General features: G+C 39.4%; 1 protein-coding gene across 1 annotated transcript in view; it reads left to right on the top strand.

Annotated features, from left to right (window-relative positions):
- GRIK1 (glutamate ionotropic receptor kainate type subunit 1) overlaps nt 1-19419 on the top strand; it is an 847144-nt gene that overhangs the window by 344420 nt on the left and 483305 nt on the right. Inside the window, exon 6 of the mRNA XM_053705180.1 lies at nt 8339-8392. Within this exon, the coding sequence (XP_053561155.1) occupies nt 8339-8392 (54 nt within the window). The remainder of the gene's footprint in view (nt 1-8338; nt 8393-19419) is intronic.

Genomic DNA, 19419 nt, shown 5'->3' on the forward strand with positions numbered 1-19419 from the left:
AGGGATTGATGTTAGGGTGTTAGGTTTAAACATAACTTTCTTACCCCCATAGACATCAATGGGGTTGCATTACAGCGACTTGTCATTCCGCGATCGTAGGTGTTAGTTTTTTTTCTAACACTCTCTCCCTATTGATGTCTGAGGGGGAAAGCGTGCATGAGCACGTAAACTCAGCCTTTGAGCTTAACGCACCAAGGAGGATTTTCAGTAACTCGTAATGGCAGCGCTATGGAAAGTGCGGTATCGCTCATTTTTTTTGCGGTAGTTACGCACCGTGTTTGGCGCAATACTTGTAATCTAGGTGTAAATGAGATTAAATAAGACACCCCTGAAATGCTTTTCAACGGGTCATTACAGGGTTTACTCATCTACAAAAGTTATGCAAAATAAATTTTAATATATAAAAAAAGTTTAGATGTTTTTGAGCAGGTTTTCATGCCAGCGTCTCCTTATAGGGTCATTTTGTGATATGTGTAATGTACAGTAGTACAATTTAAATGTCATTAGAATCATTATTTCAGTATGATTCCATTTGCTAAAATACATCTGTTAAAATGTATCCTGCCATTTCAAATAATACAGTAATGTCGGCAGCAATCTGTAACATGTTCATGTTAGAATAATTCTGCATAGGTAATTTAGTATGTTTTTTTTTCTAATGCAAGTAAGATAAACGGATCTTCATGCAAGTAAAAAAAAAAAAAATCTTACATCTGGCCCACATACTGTATATTAACCTATTTGCAACCTCTGAGGTGTGTTTTGGGGTGATTTACCGGTCCTACTCTCATGCGATTGGTCACGCAAAAGCAGAGAAGTGGCTCTGCACAAGGAAATACTTGTGCAATTGTTGAGGCCAATCAGCTGCTATCAGGGGCTGTCAATCATCCAGATCGGATCGGATAGGGATGATTTCAATCCGCCACCTAAAAGGTGTTGGACAGGTTAAGGAGCAGCGGTCTTATGACTGCTGCTTCTTAACTTCTGTTTCAGGCGAGCCTGAAACTATGGGCCTCTGGGCTTCATAATGGAGCCCATTGTCTTTTCAATGACTGAAAAAGAGAAAACTACAGCCAGGGGTTTAAAATTGGCTTTGACTTAAATTCAGTAAAATCCATTGGTAAAACTAATGTGTTGAGGAATAAACGCTCGATAATGATAACTTTTGAGATTGCATTTCAAAACGTGTAAATTTTATAAAGATTTGTACCATCCCTTACTACATCGACAAGATGCGAGTTACCTTCGATTAAAATAAATGGAGCAGCCTCAGTCTCCTAACCATTCACCTCACAGCACAGAGAAGAGCTCCAAATGAAAAGCTTTATAGAACAAACTAATTAGAAAAAAAAACAGGTATAAAACTGTTCACAATAACTTATGTAAAAAAGAACCCTCTACAACAATTAAAGGTTTGTTAAATAGAGTAGAATTGCATACTCAACGTCTGCATTATTATTAAAAAATGCAAAAAGACTTAGGGCCCCATGTACTAACTTGATAACCTGTCTGGACAGCTTCACATCGAACCAGCAGCAGATCCTGTATGCCCACTGCCCGGATGCATCATTACACACTCACTTAGGGGTCCATTTATCATTGTGCGGATGGACATGATCCGCTATAGCAAACCATGTCCGCCGCACATCGATAAATGCCGACAGCATACGCTGTCGGCATTTATAATTGCAACAGCAGTTCTAGTGAACTGCTGGTGCAATACTGCCCCCTACAAATTTGCGGCCGCTAGCAGGCAGTGTCAATCAACCTGATCGTATTCGGTTGGGTTGATTTCTGTCCGCCGCCTCAAAGCAGAAACACGGGACATCAATCTCCGTTCAGAGCTTGATAAATAGACCCCTTAGAGTTTGGGCATCAATAGTGTAAAAAAATGCATGTCTAACAATTACATATATAATAGAGTAAGGAAAGTGCACTCTCACTTAAAAAGCATCTACCAGGGTGCAGGCACGAATTAATACAGTACAGATGAAGCTTGCACTCTCTAGATTTTCAAAAAGGTGCTTTATTTAGCAAAAAATGTGACGTTTCGGGGATCAATCACCCCTTCATCAGACAAGGACATTTTTTGCTAAATAAAGCACCTTTTTGAAAATCCAGAGAGTGCAAGCTTCATCTGTACTATATATATATATTTAATAGCACTCAGTGAGTTTAAAACAGTATAAAACCTAACATTTATTAAGATATACAGTATAACAAAAATAGCCCATTAAATTCTGATGTATTACTAGCACCTTTCATTTGAGAATGTTACTAAATAAGCACCAAAACATCATGGGATCTTTTTAATATACTGTATATCTTAATAAATGCTAAGTTTTATTCCGTTGTATACCCAGTGAGTGCAATGTTATCTAATGCCTCTATAAAAAATCTTTGCCTGGCACCGTAGTATTTGCTTATTGGTTACAGTGAGTGCATATATATATATATATACTGTATATAGTATTATAGGCATTATAGTGGGATAATATACTAATTAGCTGTTTTAACTGTAAAACGAGTGCCCTGTAATGTTTACTATTTCCATGTAAATTAGTAAAATCTCTAGTGACAATTCAGACTGGCAAATGGCAATGCATGCTTCATGTAACTGCTACTGCAGTGTGTGCTTTGTAAGAGCATAAAATCTGTATTACCATAGCATATGCTACTGCAACCTGCAAGCTTAGGTTAAGATAGTACAAGTGAAGAATATAGAGCCTGCATTTAAAGTCTTTCAAATATTCAGAAATACATGGTGCTACTAACGATTTTTGCAAACCTGCGTGTCACTTAACCCTTTCTACTATACCAATTACCTCTCACATATCAAGTGTTGTAATAAACAAGGGTTTTTTTGCCAAGTATAGAAGAAAAACAATGGTGATATTGCTCTGTAGCTAATAAGCACATTATGTACATACTTTTTTATGTTCTAAACTAGCATTGAATAATAATATTATTTGTGATTTTGTACAGAAACTAAGAGATTGTCCTTCTTATGCTATGGTAATAAAAACATAAAGTTAAATGAAAAGGCCATTATAGGGCTAAATTTGCATTATCTAAACTGTTAGAGCATGTAATTCTATAACTAGTGACACTGCAACTCTATGAGCCAGATTACGAGTAGAGTGCAAAATTGCGCTTTCACAAGTGCAATATGTGCGCTCTACTCGTTGTACTAGCACATGCAAATGTGCGCTGGTATTGCATGGAGTCTTTAGCTCAAGAGAGCACACTTTTATAGGCTCCAATGAGAGCCTCGTTCTCATGCCGATAGTCACGCCAGGGCAAAGAAGGGGGTAAGTTGTGCAGCGATGGGCAGCAAAGTTTAAATATATATATATATATATATATATATATATATATATATGTTTATATATACATATTAACACATAAATATATATGTATATAATCAATAGCGGACCTCAGTAGTGGGCTCTGGAGCAAAAAAAATTGTGGGAGTCCCAAAAATAACTCAGTAGTAAGCAATAACCCAGCAGTTCTCTGCAACAGTACTTTTACTATATGTTAACCCGGATAGTGGTTACGTACAGTATCTCACAAAAGTGAGTACACCCCTCACATTTTTGTAAATATTTTATTATATCTTTTCATGTGACAACACTGAAGAAATGACACTTTGCTACAATGTAAAGTAGTGAGTATACAGCCTGTATAACAGTGTCAATTTGTTGTCCCCTCAAAATAACTCAACACACATCCATTAATGTCTAAACCGTTGGCAACAAAAGTGAGTACACCTCTAAGTGAAAATGTCCAAATTGGGCCCAATTAGCCATTTTCCCTCCCTGGTGTCATGTAACTCATTAGTGTTACATGGTCACTCATACTGGTCACTGGAAGTTCAACATGGCACCTCATGGCAAAGAACTCTCGGAGGATCTGAAAAAAAGAATTGTTGCTCTACATAAAGATGGCCTAGGCTATAAGAAGATTGCCAAGACCCTGAAACTGAGCTGCAGCACGTTGGGCAAGACCATACAGTGGTTTCATAGGACAGGTTCCACTCAGAACAGGCCCCAAAGAAGTTGAGTGCACATGCTCAGTGTCATATCCAGAGGTTGTCTTTGGGAAATAGACGTATGAGTGCTGCCAGCATTGCTGCAGAGGTTGAAGGGGTGGGTTGTCAGCCTGTCAGTGACCATACACCACAAACTGCATCAAATTGGTCTGCATGGCTGTCATCCCAGAAGGAAGCCTCTTCTAAAGATGATGTACAAGAAATCCCGCAAACAGTTTGCTGAAGACAAGCAGACTAAGGACATGGATTACTGGAACCATGTCCTGTGGTCCGATGAGACCAAGATAAACTTATTTGGTTCAGATAGTGTCAAACGTGTGTGGCGGCAACAGCCCCAAACATACCTCCAAGACGACCACTGCCTTGCTAAAGAAGCTGAGGGTAAAGGTGATGGACTTGCCAAGCATGTCTCCAGACCTAAACCCTATTGAGCATCTGTGGGGCATCCTCAAATGGAAGGTCCTAACATCCACCAGCTCCGTGATGTTGTCATGGAGGAGTGAAAGAGGACTCCAGTGGAAACCTGTAAAGCTCTGGTGAACTCCATGTCCAAGAGGGTTAAGGCAGTGCTGGAAAATAATAGTTGCCACACAAAATATTGACACTTTGGGCCCAATTTGGACATTTCCACTTAGGGGTGTACTCACTTTTGTTGCCAACGGTTTAGACATTAATGGCTGTGTGTTACGTTATTTTGAGGGGACAGCAAATTTACACTGTTATACAGGCTGTACACTCACTACTTTACATTGTAGCAAAGTGTCATTTCTTCAGTGTTGTCACATGAAAAGATATAATAAAATATTTACAAAAAGGTGAGGGGTGTACTCACTTTTGTGAGATACTGTACATATGCAAAGGGGTTAAACGAGAGTTGCAGCAAGTTATAAAACATGTTCTACTGAAATAGAGTATGTCATCATGTTTTTCAAAGCTGCATCTAAAAGAGTCCATTTTAAAACATATTACAGTTTTTTTTCTGGAAAACTGGATATTGTGGTGCTGAAAAATAAACAATTTTTGTTGCTATGGCATATAGATGATCACTATACACCAATATAAACAGATTTAAATTATGTTCTGTTTAAAGGGACAGTCTACACGGAGTTAACAAGAACCTGTATGGAATAGTTGTACAGCAGTAATCCCCCACCATCTAGGCTGCCTTAGGCCCACTATATATCATAGTACAAAGCTATTATTTAAACAATATGTTAATACAAAAATATTCTTTAAAATGACACAAAAATTAAGAAACTTTTTATCATTTATTTGAAATAACATTTTGAAACATTTTAAAAATGTTATTATTATTATTGTTTTTATTATTTTCATTACAAATTTAAGTGAAGGTTGTTTATTTTGCGTGTTGAAACAACAGGAAGTGCATATCTGGTCAGTGAGACAGAAGCTTATTGATTGATAATGATAATTGCCTTTGGTGGATAGTGAAGTACCCCACATGCATAATAACAAAAATAATCAGATAAAAAGCACGAGAATATCATTCTTCAAATAATAAAGTGTCTTCATAGAAATACATATTTACTTAATAAAACCTATATTGTTACCTTTGCAAAGAAAACTGTGGGGGTAGGCTTCTCTAAGTGTAGTTATGCTTGTGATTAGAAAATAATATTTTAGACTAGATATTTTATTAATAAACTGTGATGGTTAGAAGTAACTTTAATGTTGTGTTCACCAACCGGAGGTTCCATTATCTCCTGCAGGGTTGACCCATTTGAATTGACTTTTTAGTACTAGTCTACCGCAGGGTAGGGGCTAATCGACTAGAGGATTCATGTTAATCCATGTGACTGTAGTGTATAGGTAGAGTCCTACTGAGGCATTGTATATTCTCACAGTTAGCGCATACTCCTGATAGATAATCATTATTAGAGCAACATGTTTAAAAAAGGCAAAGTTTCCATTTTTAGCTTTGTTGCTAAATTAAGGATCTTGCAGTGCTAAAAATTAAACCTTTTTTGTACTTTTGTTTGTGGGGCATGCTACTCTCCTCTACTATAGCTGTGGGAGTTGTCTTACTTAGCCAACTAGTATGCTATGGACTATATTGCACAGGCATTCACTTCCTGGTCATTTCAAAACCAATATAACCAGCTATAACTTTATTTAATTTAAAAATGTATTTATAGCATGTTTAAACAGAGTTTTTATATGTTATTTGATTTTTATTTGTATTTAATTATCATGGCATTAAAATGCTGACTAGAAAGTATATGAACATCTCTATGTAAAAGTATTTTAACTCAAAATGTTCTCAGTAGCCACATCCCACTATAAGAAACTTTAAGCAGCCAATTAGGGTGCTAGTCATGTGACTTGCAATGGAGTGTGCATCTGTTATTTGCAGGCACAGCCACTTTATTTCCCTTCTCATTTTAAGGAGGTTTAGTATGAATCCTCAGAAAAACTCAGTGAAATCCTATGAGATCATAGTAAAGCAAAGTGTGAGCTCAGCACTAATAATACTGATTGGTTGCTGTATTTATTTCACTATGCAGACGACAGTAGCTAAAGGATAACTGCTCACAGAGCACTTAGGGCCCAATTATCGAAGGCTCTCTGGGCTTGCAAGATTCTATGAGAAACCTTGTAAGTACTATGAGTCCTCTGTCTTAAATTTAAGGTGTCTTGCAAACTGATGTTCTCTGCTTTTAAGTATGTGAAGGTGATGCATATATTACAATAGGGCTCAGAAAAAACCCATAATTTTATAAATGAAATATTGAAATAAATATACTTAGTACAAAATCATGTTGTTTAATTAAAGGGAAAGTAAACACCAAAAATGTTATTGTTTAAAAAGATAGATAATCCCTTTATTTACCATACTCCAGTTTTGGATAACCAATACTGTTATAGAAATATACTTTAACTTCTGTAATTACCTTTTATCTAAGCTTCAGCAGACTGCCTGTCTCCTTAACTCGGATCTTTTGACAGACTTGCATTTCAGGTAATTAGTGCTGACTCTTAAAAAACTTCATGTGTATGAGCACAATATTATCTATATGAAACACATGAACTAACGTCCTCTAGCTGTGAAAAACTGTCAAATGCAGAGGCGGCCTTCAAGGGCTTAGAAATTAGCATATGAGCCTACCTAGGTTTAGCTTTCAACTAAGAATAAGAAAAGAACAAAGCAAATCTGATGATAAAAACAAATTAAAAAGTTGTTTAAAATTACATGCCTTATCTAAATCATAAAACTTTAATTTGGATTTTACTATCCCTTTAAATTAAAAATCATAACTAAATTGCTCTTCAAAAATGATATTTTATGGAAAAATTTAAAATTGTATTGAAATTACACAGAAGAAATAAATATTTTAGACACATAGAATTGTATTATTTTTTTAATTGTAAAATTAATTTCCCTGCCTCTGCTAGTGAGCTGAACAAGGGTGGTCTATAGGCATATCTGAAAGATGTCTGTGAGGTCAGGCATTTTCTCCAAATATTTTCCCTCCCTGTTTTTTCTGGCAAACTGATAGGTTGTGAGATTTTGGCAATATATGCAAAACACTTATCATATAAAAACACATGCATATGGAAATAGAGGCAATTGTGATGTATTATCTGCTGAAAACTGGGTAATTTGATTTTTATTGGTCGCAAGATTTAATTTTAAAAGAACTCTCCAGCACCCTGCTAGCTTCACTCTCCCCAGCAAAGTTTTAATTTCCAGTGAGCTCCTGTGAGTGTCAACATGGTTTCCATTATTTCCCAGTTTTGATATCGAGCCCTTACTCTGGTGGGCTAAAGCAATTTTGAGGTAAAATATCTTTCTTTTCTACACAGAGATGCTTGTGTGATATTTTCAAGTTTGCCTTTTACACTTTCAAGAGTTATAGCATATTAGTATATTAGTATTATGTCCCTTTAACTGCTAAAATTGTGTCATTTAAACAGCACAACTTATTCTGTGTTCAGACTCTTTTTTCTAATATTTTTGAAGGTTATTATTTAAAATGTTAAAAGGTTAGTATGACTAAAAGTACAAAGCCTGTTATGGTCTCATCACTGCACTAAATAAATTTTAATGGTCTCTCTTGTGAACTAGACTGTGTATGAAAAATATATTTTTGAAAAGAACTTGATTTGAGCTCTGTGAAAATTATGCACCATATAGAGAAGGCCCCAATTCATAAAATATAGGAGTCATTCTCTTTTCATAAATCCAATTGAAAAATAAGTGATGTATTCTCTGTCTGAAACAGATTGCAAAGTTCTAAAACCTATCATTTTTTGTATTCACAGATTCTTTCAATGGGTATGATGACAGAATATTATCACTACTTTTTTACAACAATGGTAAGAATTTAATTTTATGTAAAATTATGCCATTATATTATCTTAGGAGCAAGTCTATGATTCCTTTTTTGGCTATTCATCTATTTTCTCAAAGGCTTTTTTTTTTTATTAAATCCTTGCTATAAATGAACCCTTTATTACATTGATAATTTATTTAGGTCTCTGCTTATTTTCTATTATATGTTTTTACCTAGAGTATTGCCCACTTGCGATATCTATGTGTGGCCAGAAGTGTGTGAATTAGTGGCCTTTTTGAATCCGTTGGAATCACTGTCTAAAATAATGTCCATATTTGTGGGGTTTTCAAAAATTTTAAGGGACATTAAACACATCTTGTTTTTCCTAGAAAGGCCAAAAAGCAAATTCTGTAATCTAGGTTTCCTTCAAAATGCTGCTAATCGATTGCTGGTTTATAGTGATGTTGCGAATAGTTCGCCGGCGAATAGTTCCCGGCGAACATAACTTGTTCGCGTTTGCCGCGGCGGGCGAACATATGCGATGTTCGATCCGCCCCCTATTCGTCATCATTGAGTAAAACTTTGACCCTGTACCTCACAGTCAGCAGACACATTCCAGCCAATCAGCAGCAGACCCTGCCTCCCAGGCCCTCCTACCTCCTGGACAGCATCTATTTTAGATTCATCCGGAAGCTGCATTCTTAGTGAGAAGAGGGACAGTGTAGCTGCTGCTGATTTAATAGGGAAATCGATAGCTAAGCTAGTGTATTCAGTGTCCACTACAGTCCTGAAGGACTCATCTGATCTCTGCTGTTTTAGGGCTAGAACATCAGTCTGCTTTTTTTTTTCCTGTGTAATCTAATTGCAGTTGCCTGCCTGCCAGCATGTGTGTCAGGCTCACAGCGTATACTGTGCCCACTTGCCCAGTGCCACCACTCATATCTGGTGTAACAGTAGTGTACATTTGAAAAAAAACAACAGTTTTTTGACTGTGTTAAATAATAGCAGTCAGTTTCCTTCACACGTGTGCGTTTCAGTGCCTGCCTGCCAGGGCACAGTGTCACCACAGTGCAACTCATATCTGGTGTAACAGTAGTGTACATTTAAAAAAAACACTTTTTTGACTGTGCTAAATAATAGCAGTCCGTTTCCTTCACACGTGTGCGTTTCAGTGCCTGCCTGCAAGGGCACAGTGTCACCCCAGTGCAACTCATATCTGGTGTGACAGTAGTGTACATTTAAAAAAAAAAACAGTTTCTTGACTGTTTTAAATAATAGCAGTCAGTTTCCTTCACACGTGTGCGTTTCAGTGCCTGCCTGCCAGGGCACAGTGTCACCCCAGTGCAACTCATATCTGGTATAACAATAGTGTACATTTAAAAAAACAACAACACTTTTTTGACTGTGTTAAATAATAGTAGTCAGTTTCCTTCACACGTGTGCGTTTCAGTGCCTGCCAGGGCACAGTGTCACCCCAGTGCAACTCATATCTGGTGTAACAGCAGTGTACATTTAAAAAAACACTTTTTTGACTGTGCTAAATAATAGCAGTCCATTTCCTTCACACGTGTGCGTTTCAGTGCCTGCCTGCAAGGGCACAGTGTCACCCCAGTGCAACTCATATCTGGTGTGACAGTAGTGTACATTTAAAAAAAAAAAAAACAGTTTCTTGACTGTGTTAAATAATAGCAGTCAGTTTCCTTCACACGTGTGCGTTTCAGTGCATGCCTGCAAGGGCACAGTGTCACCCCAGTGCAACTCATATCTGGTATAACAGTAGTGTAGATTTAAAAAAACAACAACACTTTTTTGACTGTGTTAAATAATAGCAGTCAGTTTCCTTCACACGTGTGCGTTTCAGTGCCTGCCAGGGCACAGTGTCACCCCAGTGCAACTCATATCTGGTGTAACAGTAGTGTACATTTAAAAAAACTATAGTTTTTTGACTGTGTTAAATAATAGCAGTCAGTTTCCTTCACACATGTGCGTTTCAGTGCCTGCCTGCCAGGGCACAGTGTCACCCCAGTGCAACTCATATCTGGTGTAACAGTAGTGTACATTTAAAAAAACAACAGTTTTTTGACTGTGTTAAATAATAGCAGTCAGTTTCCTTCACACATGTGCGTTTCAGTGCCTGCCTGCCTGCCAGGGCACAGTGTCACCCCAGTGCAACTCATATCTGGTGTAACAGTAGTGTACATTTAAAAAAAAACAACAGTTTTTTTGACTGTGTTAAATAATAGCAGTCAGTTTCCTTCACACGTGTGCGTTTCAGGGCCTGCCAGTTCACAGTGTCACCCCAGTGCAACTCATATCTGGTGTAACAGTAGTGTACATTTAAAAAAAAACACTTTTTTGACTGTGTTAAATAACAACAGTCAGTTTCCTTCACACGTGTGCGTTTCAGTGCCTGATATGGCACAGTGTCACCCCAGTGCAACTCATATCTGGTGTAACAGTAGTGTACATGTAAAAAAAACAACACTTTTTTGACTGTGTTAAATAATAGCAGTCAGTTTCCTTCACACGTGTGCGTTTCAGTGCCTGCCAGGGCACAGTGTCACCCCAGTGCAACTCATATCTGGTGTAAGAGTAGTGTACATTTAAAAAAAACAACAGTTTTTTCACTGTGTTAAATAATAGCAGTCAGTTTCCTTCACACGTGTGCGTTTCAGTGCCTGCCAAGGCACAGTGTCACCCCAGTGCAACTCATATCTGGTGTAACAGTAGTGTACATTTAAAAAAACAACACTTTTTAGACTGTGTTTAATAATAGCAGTCAGTTTCCTTCACACGTGTGCATTTCAGTGCCTGCCTGCCAGAGCCCAGTGTCACCCCAGTGCAACTCATATCTGGTGTAACAGTAGTGTACATTTAAAAAAAAAATACAATTTTGACTGTAATAGATTAAATAGCAGTTAGTTGTCTGCAAGCGTGTGTGTCAGGCCTACAGCGTCTACTCTGCCAACTTCTGCCAGTGCACAGTGCCACTCATATCTGTTGTCACAGTAGCTTGCACGCATAGTACCACTAATCGAAAAAAAAAAATGATAGGCAGAGGCAGGCCACCCCGCAGTGGCCATCGTGTTCGTGGTGCTGTGATTCCCTTTGGCCCTAGAATAATGCCCAGTGTTCAGAGGCCACGTACCCTGAACTCGAACAGTTCTGAGGACATAGTTGACTGGCTAACACAGGACACCCAATCTTCTACAGCTTCCGCTCGGAACCTTGACGCATCATCCTCCTCCAGCTTAGCTTCGGGCACCTCTCAAGTTACCACTCGCCTGCCTGCCTGCCTGCCGCCACCACCAACACTAGCACCACAGCCGCTTCACTTGATCTGTCAGAGGAGTTATTTACACATCAGTTGGAAGAAATGAGTGATAGTGATGCGCAACCATTATTGCCAGAGGATGTAGATAACAAGGATATGTCTCAGTCAGGCAGCATTACACACATAGACGTACGGTGTGATGATGATGATGTTGTACCCACTGCTGCTTCCTTTGCTGAGTTGTCAGATACAAGTGAAGCGGTTGATGATGACGATGCGTCCGTGGATGTCACGTGGGTGCCCGCTAGAAGAGAAGAAGAAGAGGGGGATAGTTCAGATGGGGAGACAGAGAGGAGGAGGAGACAAGTTGGAAGCAGGGGGAGGTCATCACAAGGAGCTAGTGGCACAGTCAGACAGCATGCATCTGCACCCGGGGTCAGCCAGACAGCACGCCAATCAACGCATGCTGTTGCCACCACCAGAATGCCGTCATTGCAGAGCTCAGCAGTGTGGCATTTTTTTTGTGTGTCTGCCTCTGACAACAGCGATGCCATTTGCAACCTGTGCCAAAAGAAACTGAGTCGTGGGAAGTCCAACACCCACCTAGGTACAACTGCTTTGCGAAGGCACATGATCACACATCACAAACGCTTACGGGATCAACACATGAGTACAAGCAGCACACGAACTCAAAGCTGCCATCCTTCTCCTGGTAAAGCATCTTCAGCCACATCAACCACTGCTGTCCTCCTTGCCCCCTCTCAACCATCCGCCACTCCGTGTCTCACCTTGAGCAGTTCCTGCTCATCTGCCCACAGTCAGGTGTCTGTCAAGGACATGTTTGAGCATAAGAAGCCAATGTCACAAAGTCACCCCCTTGCCCGGCATCTGACAGCTGGCTTGTCTGAACTCAGCCTGCCAGCTTTTACCATACAAGCTGGTGGAGTCTGAGGGGTTCCAAAAATTTGTAGCTATTGGGACAACGCAGTGGAAGGTACCAAGCCGAAATTTATTTGCACAAAAGGCAATCCCCAACCTGTACTCAATTGTGCAAAAGGAAGTAATGGCATGTCTGGCACACATTGTTGGGGCAAGGGTCCATCTGACCACTGATACCTGGTCTGCAAAGCATGGTCAGGGCAGGTATATCACCTACACTGCGCATTGGGTAAACCTGCTGACGGCAGCCAAGCATGGAATGCGTGGCTCTGCAGAGGAGTTGGTGACACCGCCATGACTTGCATGCAGGCCTGCTGCCACCTCCTCTACTCCTCCTACTCCATCCTCTTCCATAACCTCCTCGGCTGAGTCCTCTTCTGCTGCTGCATCTTGCGCCACATCAACAGCACCCCCCAGCTCCCCAGGTACTATTCCACATCCCGGATACAGCAGTGTCACGCCGTCTTGGGGTTGACTTGCCTGAAAGCAGAGCGTCACACCGGACCAGCACTCCTGTCCGCCCTGAACACACAGGTGGATCAGTGGCTGACTCTGCACCAACTGGAGATCGGCAAAGTGGTTTGTGACAACGGAAGAAATTTGGTGGCGACATTGAATGTTGGCAAGTTGACACATGTGCCGTGCATGGCACATGTGTGTAATCTGATCGTACAACGCTTTGTGCATAAGTACCCAGGCTTACAGGACATCCTGAAGCAGGCCAGGAAGGTGTGTGGCCATTTCAGGCGTTCCTACATGGTCATGGCGCACTTTTCAGATATCCCGTGGCGAAACAACATGCCAGTGAGGTGCTTGATTTGCGACAGCCCGACACGTTGGAATTCAACACTCCTAATGTTCGACCGCCTGCTCCAACAAGAAAAAGCCATTAACGACTATTTGTATGACCGGGGTGCTAGGACAGATTCTGCGGAGCTGGGAATTTTTTTGCCACGTTACTGGACGCTCATGCGCAATGCCTGTAGGCTCATGCGTCCTTTTGAGGAGGTGACAAACCTAGTCAGTCGCAACGAAGGCACCATCAGCGACATCATACCATTTGTTTTCTTCCTGGAGCGTGCCCTGCGAAGAGTGCTGGATCAGGCCGTAGATGAGCGTGAAGTGGAAGAGTTGTGGTCACCATCACCACCAGAAACAGCCTTATCAGCATCGCTTGCTGGACCTGTGGCAACGCTGGAAGAGGATTGTGAGGAAGAGGAGTCAGAGGAGGAATGTGGCTTTGAGGAGGAGGAGGAAGACCAACCACAACAGGCATTCCAGGGTGCTCATTTTCACCTATCTGGTACCCATGGTGTTGTACGTGGCTGGGGGGAAGAAGATACCTTCAGTGAGATCACTGAGGACGAGGAACGGGACATGAGTAGCTCGGCATCCAACCTTGTGCAAATGGGGTCTTTCATGCTGTCGTGCCTGTTGAGGGACCCTCGTATAAAAAGGCTGAAGGAGAACGACCTGTACTGGGTGTCCACGCTACTAGACCCCAGGTATAACCATAAAGTGCATGAAATGTTACCGAATTACCGCAAGTCGGAAAGGATGCAGCAGTTCCAAAATAAATTAAAAAGTATGCTTTACACAGCATATAAGGGTGATGTCACAGCACAACGGGAATCTAACAGGGGAAGAGGTGAAAGTAATCCTCCTCCTCCCACCACCACGCCGGCAAGGACAGGACGCTTTACAGACGTGTTGTTGATGGAGGACATGCAGAGCTTTTTAAGTCCTACGTATCGCCACAGCCCTTCGGGGTCCACCCTCAGAGAACGACTCAACCGACAGGTAGCAGACTACCTCGCCTTAACTGCAGATATCGACACTCTGAGGAGTGATGAACCCCTTGTCTACTGGGTGTGCAGGCTTGACCTGTGGCCTGAGCTATCCCAATTTGCGATAGAACTTCTGGCCTGCCCCGCTTCAAGTGTCCTGTCGGAAAGGACCTTCAGTGCAGCAGGAGGTATTGTCACTGAGAAGAGAAGTCGCCTAGGTCAAAAAAGTCTAGATTACCTCACCTTTATTAAGATGAATGAGGGATGGATCCCGAAGGGACTGACAGTGGGCGATACATTCGACTAAAAAAGGCCTGATGAGATGAGCTGCCTTTGACTAAAAATGGTCCACACGCTGCTGTATTTTATCTCTTAATGCCGGATGACTTGCGTGACTTATCCGCCACCAACTAGGGTTCAATCCGCAATGTTTTAGGGCACTTTCTGCCTGGGAAACAAACATCAATTTTTCTGGCCGCTGCTACAGCAGCGGCTGCAACAATACCTCATTTTTCAGTCATGTGTACATGCCTAATTTTTCTGGCCTCTGGTGCTGCACTGTGGCTTCAAAAACCAAACCAAAAAAAGGCACATAACAGGGATTAAACTGATAGGAATAGTACTACTTAACACACCACTCCTATCTGGTGGCACATTAGATTGCACGCCCAGTGCCCCAAATTTGAAGTAGGAGGTCCGACCAAGCATCTTTTTCCATCTCCCGGTTGCTAAAATCGATGCCATATACACGTCCCCTGATAGGGGATGTAACAGGGATTAAACTGATAAGAATAGAACTACTTAACACACCACTCCTATCTGGTGGCACATTAGATTGCACGCGCAGTGCCCCAAATTTGAAGTAGGAGGACCGACCAAGCATCTTTTTCCATCTCCCGGTTCCTAAAATCGATGCCATATACACGTCCCCTGATAGGGGATGTAACAGGGATTAAACTGATAGGAATAGTACTACTTAACACACCTTATAATAATGCAGAGAGAGGCAACGCAGAGAGAGGAGTCTGAAGAAGAGGAGTCAGAGGAGGAAGGTGGCTTTGAGGAGGTGGAAGACCAAACACAGCAGGCGCCCCAGGGGGCTTGTTGTCACCTTTCGGGGACCCTTGGTGTTGTACGTGGCTGGGTGGAGGAAGAGACCTTCAATGACATCAGTGAGGACAAGGAACGGGACATGGCTAGCTTGGAATCCAACCTTGTGCAAATGGGGAGTTTGCGGTTGTGCAAATGGACTGTTTGTGGTTGTTTGCGGTGCGTTAAACGTGGAGTTTGGTCTGTCACTGTGAAGCGGGCATAACCCTTACACTACCTGATCGATACAGCATCATACCTGATGTTTTAAAGCACGTTATTCCAAACAATTTAGGAATGTTAGGTGATTTATGCCCTTTATGGATTAAAACCAGACTCTGCATCAACTATGTAATTTTCCATGGGAGTTTTGCCATGGATCCCCCTCCGGCATGCCACAGTCCAGGTGTTAGTCCCCTTGAAACAACTTTTCCATCACTATTGTGACCAGAAAGAGTCCCTGTGGGTTTTAAAATTTGCCTGTCTATTGAAGTCTATGGCGGTTCGCCCGGTTCGCCCGTGCGCGAACAGTTGTGGAAGTTCGCATTTGCCGTTCTTGAACCCAAAATTTTAGGTTTGCAACATCACTACTGGTTTACCTAACATTTTACAACATTTTGAAGAAAGTATAGGTTATGGAATTTCTTCTTCAGACTCTTTAGGGAGTGTGGCCGATCACAATATTTACACAAAAGCTAGTGCACTACATTTTCATGTCTAAAAATATAAATAAATATATTTAAACATTAAAGGAACATTCCAGCCCAAACTGGAATGCACATTGAGGCATTTCAGTTTTAAATAGAAGCATTTTTGTAATATACATTTATTAGCAACAAAGCTTCTAATAAAACCTATAGCCATTTCAAAAGTGTATTTAAGTATGCACCGTGCACCAACATTTTAAACACAGCACTTGCTCAGAGAACCTAAGGTGCTTATTCCATCTGGTAATGACTCAATTTGTCAATTGCTAGCATGATTTAAGCCCCACTGGTGCTCTTAGCAGCTGCAGTATTTAAAATGCTGGTGCAGTGACAATATCTAGCTATGCTTCACATGCACGTGCAGAGAAAAATGTTAATACTAAAACAGTGATAGCTTTTACTAGAAGCATTTTTGCTAATACATGTATGTTGCAAATATGTTTTTTATTCAAAGATGTAATTAATCTATGTTCATTTAAATTTTGACAGGAATGTCCCTTAAAAAAAACAGATTTTTAAAAAAAAAAATATTTTAGAAACTTTGTTCCAAATTATTTTATAAAACTGTAAGATACTGATTAATTGCAAATATAAACATTAAATTGTAATAGTTCCTGATAGGTCAGTAAGACTTTTTATGTTATTTAAAATACACATTCTCTCTGAGATACTAATAATTTATTCTGATTCTATTTTATCATTAAATACTATCCATTTATTATTTTAAATGTATCATTTGATTGAATAAGGTATACAATCTTAGTTTTCAGCTGCTTAGCTAAATCCTTTTTAACCACTATAATTATTGGGTTCTTTTTTATATCACAATTTATGCCATTATGTTTTCTGTAAGTGAAACATAAGAGAGACAAGGTGTTTTCTCTGTGTAATAACCACTGAACCTTGATCTGATTCAGTTCATCATTTTTGAATGCATTAAAGAATATGGCCTATGTTTATTTTTTAATTTAAGTTCTGATATGATGTTCTATTTCTAAATAGAGATAGTTCAGATCATATAATTAGCTAAACTGTAGAAGATAATCTCAATGTGGCATATTAGTCTAGGTAAAATGCTAAGTCACTTGAGTAGGTGAATTATAGAGTTTTCTAAACATATTCAGCTTAAAGAGGCATAAAAGGAACAGTAAATGCAATCAGATACCTTACTCACACTTTAGGATTCCCTCTAAATTATTTTGAATCCTGTTTACTTATACCCTGTGTGTGCATGTTGTTAGCTTTCCCTGCTGCCCATCTCTTTACAGACTTCTTTTTCTATTTTGCGGCATTGACTGAAACAGCCAATCATAGGCCGCAACGCCTGCCACACTGAAATCTGAGTGTGCCCTTAGTCATTGAGGCAATAAAGCCTCTGATTGGCTGTACCATGTGTGGACTCCAAAAGAGAAAACAAAATCCTAATATGGAAGGAAAGCCAGGAATACTGTTAAAGGGATAAAAGGTCAAAATTGAAATGTGCATATGTGCATTTAAATATAAAATGATGCATTTTTGCATTAAACTTCCATTAGCAAAAATACTTCTAGTAAGAGTTATTACTGTTAGTCTGTGGCATATGTACATATCCTGTGAGGGGCCATGCACCAGCATTTAAACACCAACCCTTCGCAGAGAGTCAGTGGTGACTTTTTTGACACAAATTATGGCCTCGCTTATATTAAGTCGTTAAAAATTGAGCTGTAAGCTACCAAAGTGGCTGACAGCTAAAAGTCATTTACGGATCCATTTTAATACCAGGTTTCCATTTAAATATTTTGCACATTGCATGCAGTCCCTCTTTCCGTGTAGGTGTAAGTTAACATTGTGTTAATGCTTCTATCCAACGTCGCATTTCTTGAAAATCAATTAGTTGCTATGGTTACCCGACCATACACTATAAAATATAAAAAGATACACATATACATATACATATTTTTAACTATTAGCAAATATTTTTTATTATATTTTCTACTTTGTTAATATATGTAATATGTATTGTTGGCATAGGTATAGTTTGAATTCTGTAGTTATGTGCTTGCATATATTTTTATATTTAAATACATAGTGATATTTGCAAAGGAACATAAGTGCAACTATTCCTATACAGGGGACAACAATAAATATTAGATATTAAAAAAAAATTCTACATAGAAACACTTAAATCAATGAGAAATAGGTCTCAAAAAAACAAAATGTTCCTCTTTTACGTCTAGTTGAGCTGGGTGTAATTATTTTCAATGTATCGATAGCCTCAGAAAGTGTATAAACGGTTTGCTCTTTCATTGGAAACCTGGTAGTTGTTGCTTAACAGCTTCCAATACTTTCTATGGGTTGCAAAAATATTTTCAGCAGCCAGCCCCCGATTATAGAGGTAAAACGAGCCATTGGCAGCAGTCGATAAACTAAATTACCTACAACAGCATTTTTATTGGTTTGTGACCTCGCGCAAACCTAATTACGGCTCAGAGGAAACAAGTCTTTCCAAAAGCAATGCACATAACTGGCAGCCATCACAGAATACATGCATATGATACAAAGAAAAGCAATAACTTTTATTAAAATCATTTTTGCTAATGAAAGTAAATTGCAAAAATGTATTGAAATACATAATGCACATTTCAATTTTGACCTTTCTATCCCTTAAAACAATTAACCACTAGACTGTAAATAAACATTTTAGCAAACATTTCAGAGCTGCAGGGATCAGTTAACAAGAGAATCCTGTAAAGGAAGTAAGGACACTTAAAACATTGGTTTTCTAGTTTTAGACTCATGGAAATCTAGGAGACACTTAAAGAAACTTTAGAGTTTTTAAATTCTGTACTTGGGGTTAAATTAGTCAAAAGGTATAATCAATAAATTATGCAAAGAAGACTTTTTTTTAAAACCAAAAGAAAACTAAGCAATAAAAATATTTTCCTTAACTTTAAAACCAAATTTACTTCATGTTGTTAAACAATCACAAAAAAGGGTGTAATTTAGAGTATTCTTTTTGTTTAATAAATGTATTAAAATTGCATAAATAATTGGAAGAATGTTTAAAAGATGAATCAGGAGCACATGTTCAAATGGCATTAAAGAGAATACTGATCTTTTTACTAAAAGTATATTGATGCTTCATTACCCAAATAAAAGAGCTGATGACAGTTCTCCATATTTTTCTATTAAAGGACCATGATACCAAAATGTTGAAACACTTGAAAGTGATGCAGCAAAGCTGTAAAAAGCTGACTAGAAAATATCACCTGAATATCTCTATGTAAAAAAAAAA

Source organism: Bombina bombina, chromosome 3, assembly GCF_027579735.1.
Source record: "Bombina bombina isolate aBomBom1 chromosome 3, aBomBom1.pri, whole genome shotgun sequence".
In the NCBI taxonomy this organism is placed as follows: domain Eukaryota; kingdom Metazoa; phylum Chordata; class Amphibia; order Anura; family Bombinatoridae; genus Bombina; species Bombina bombina.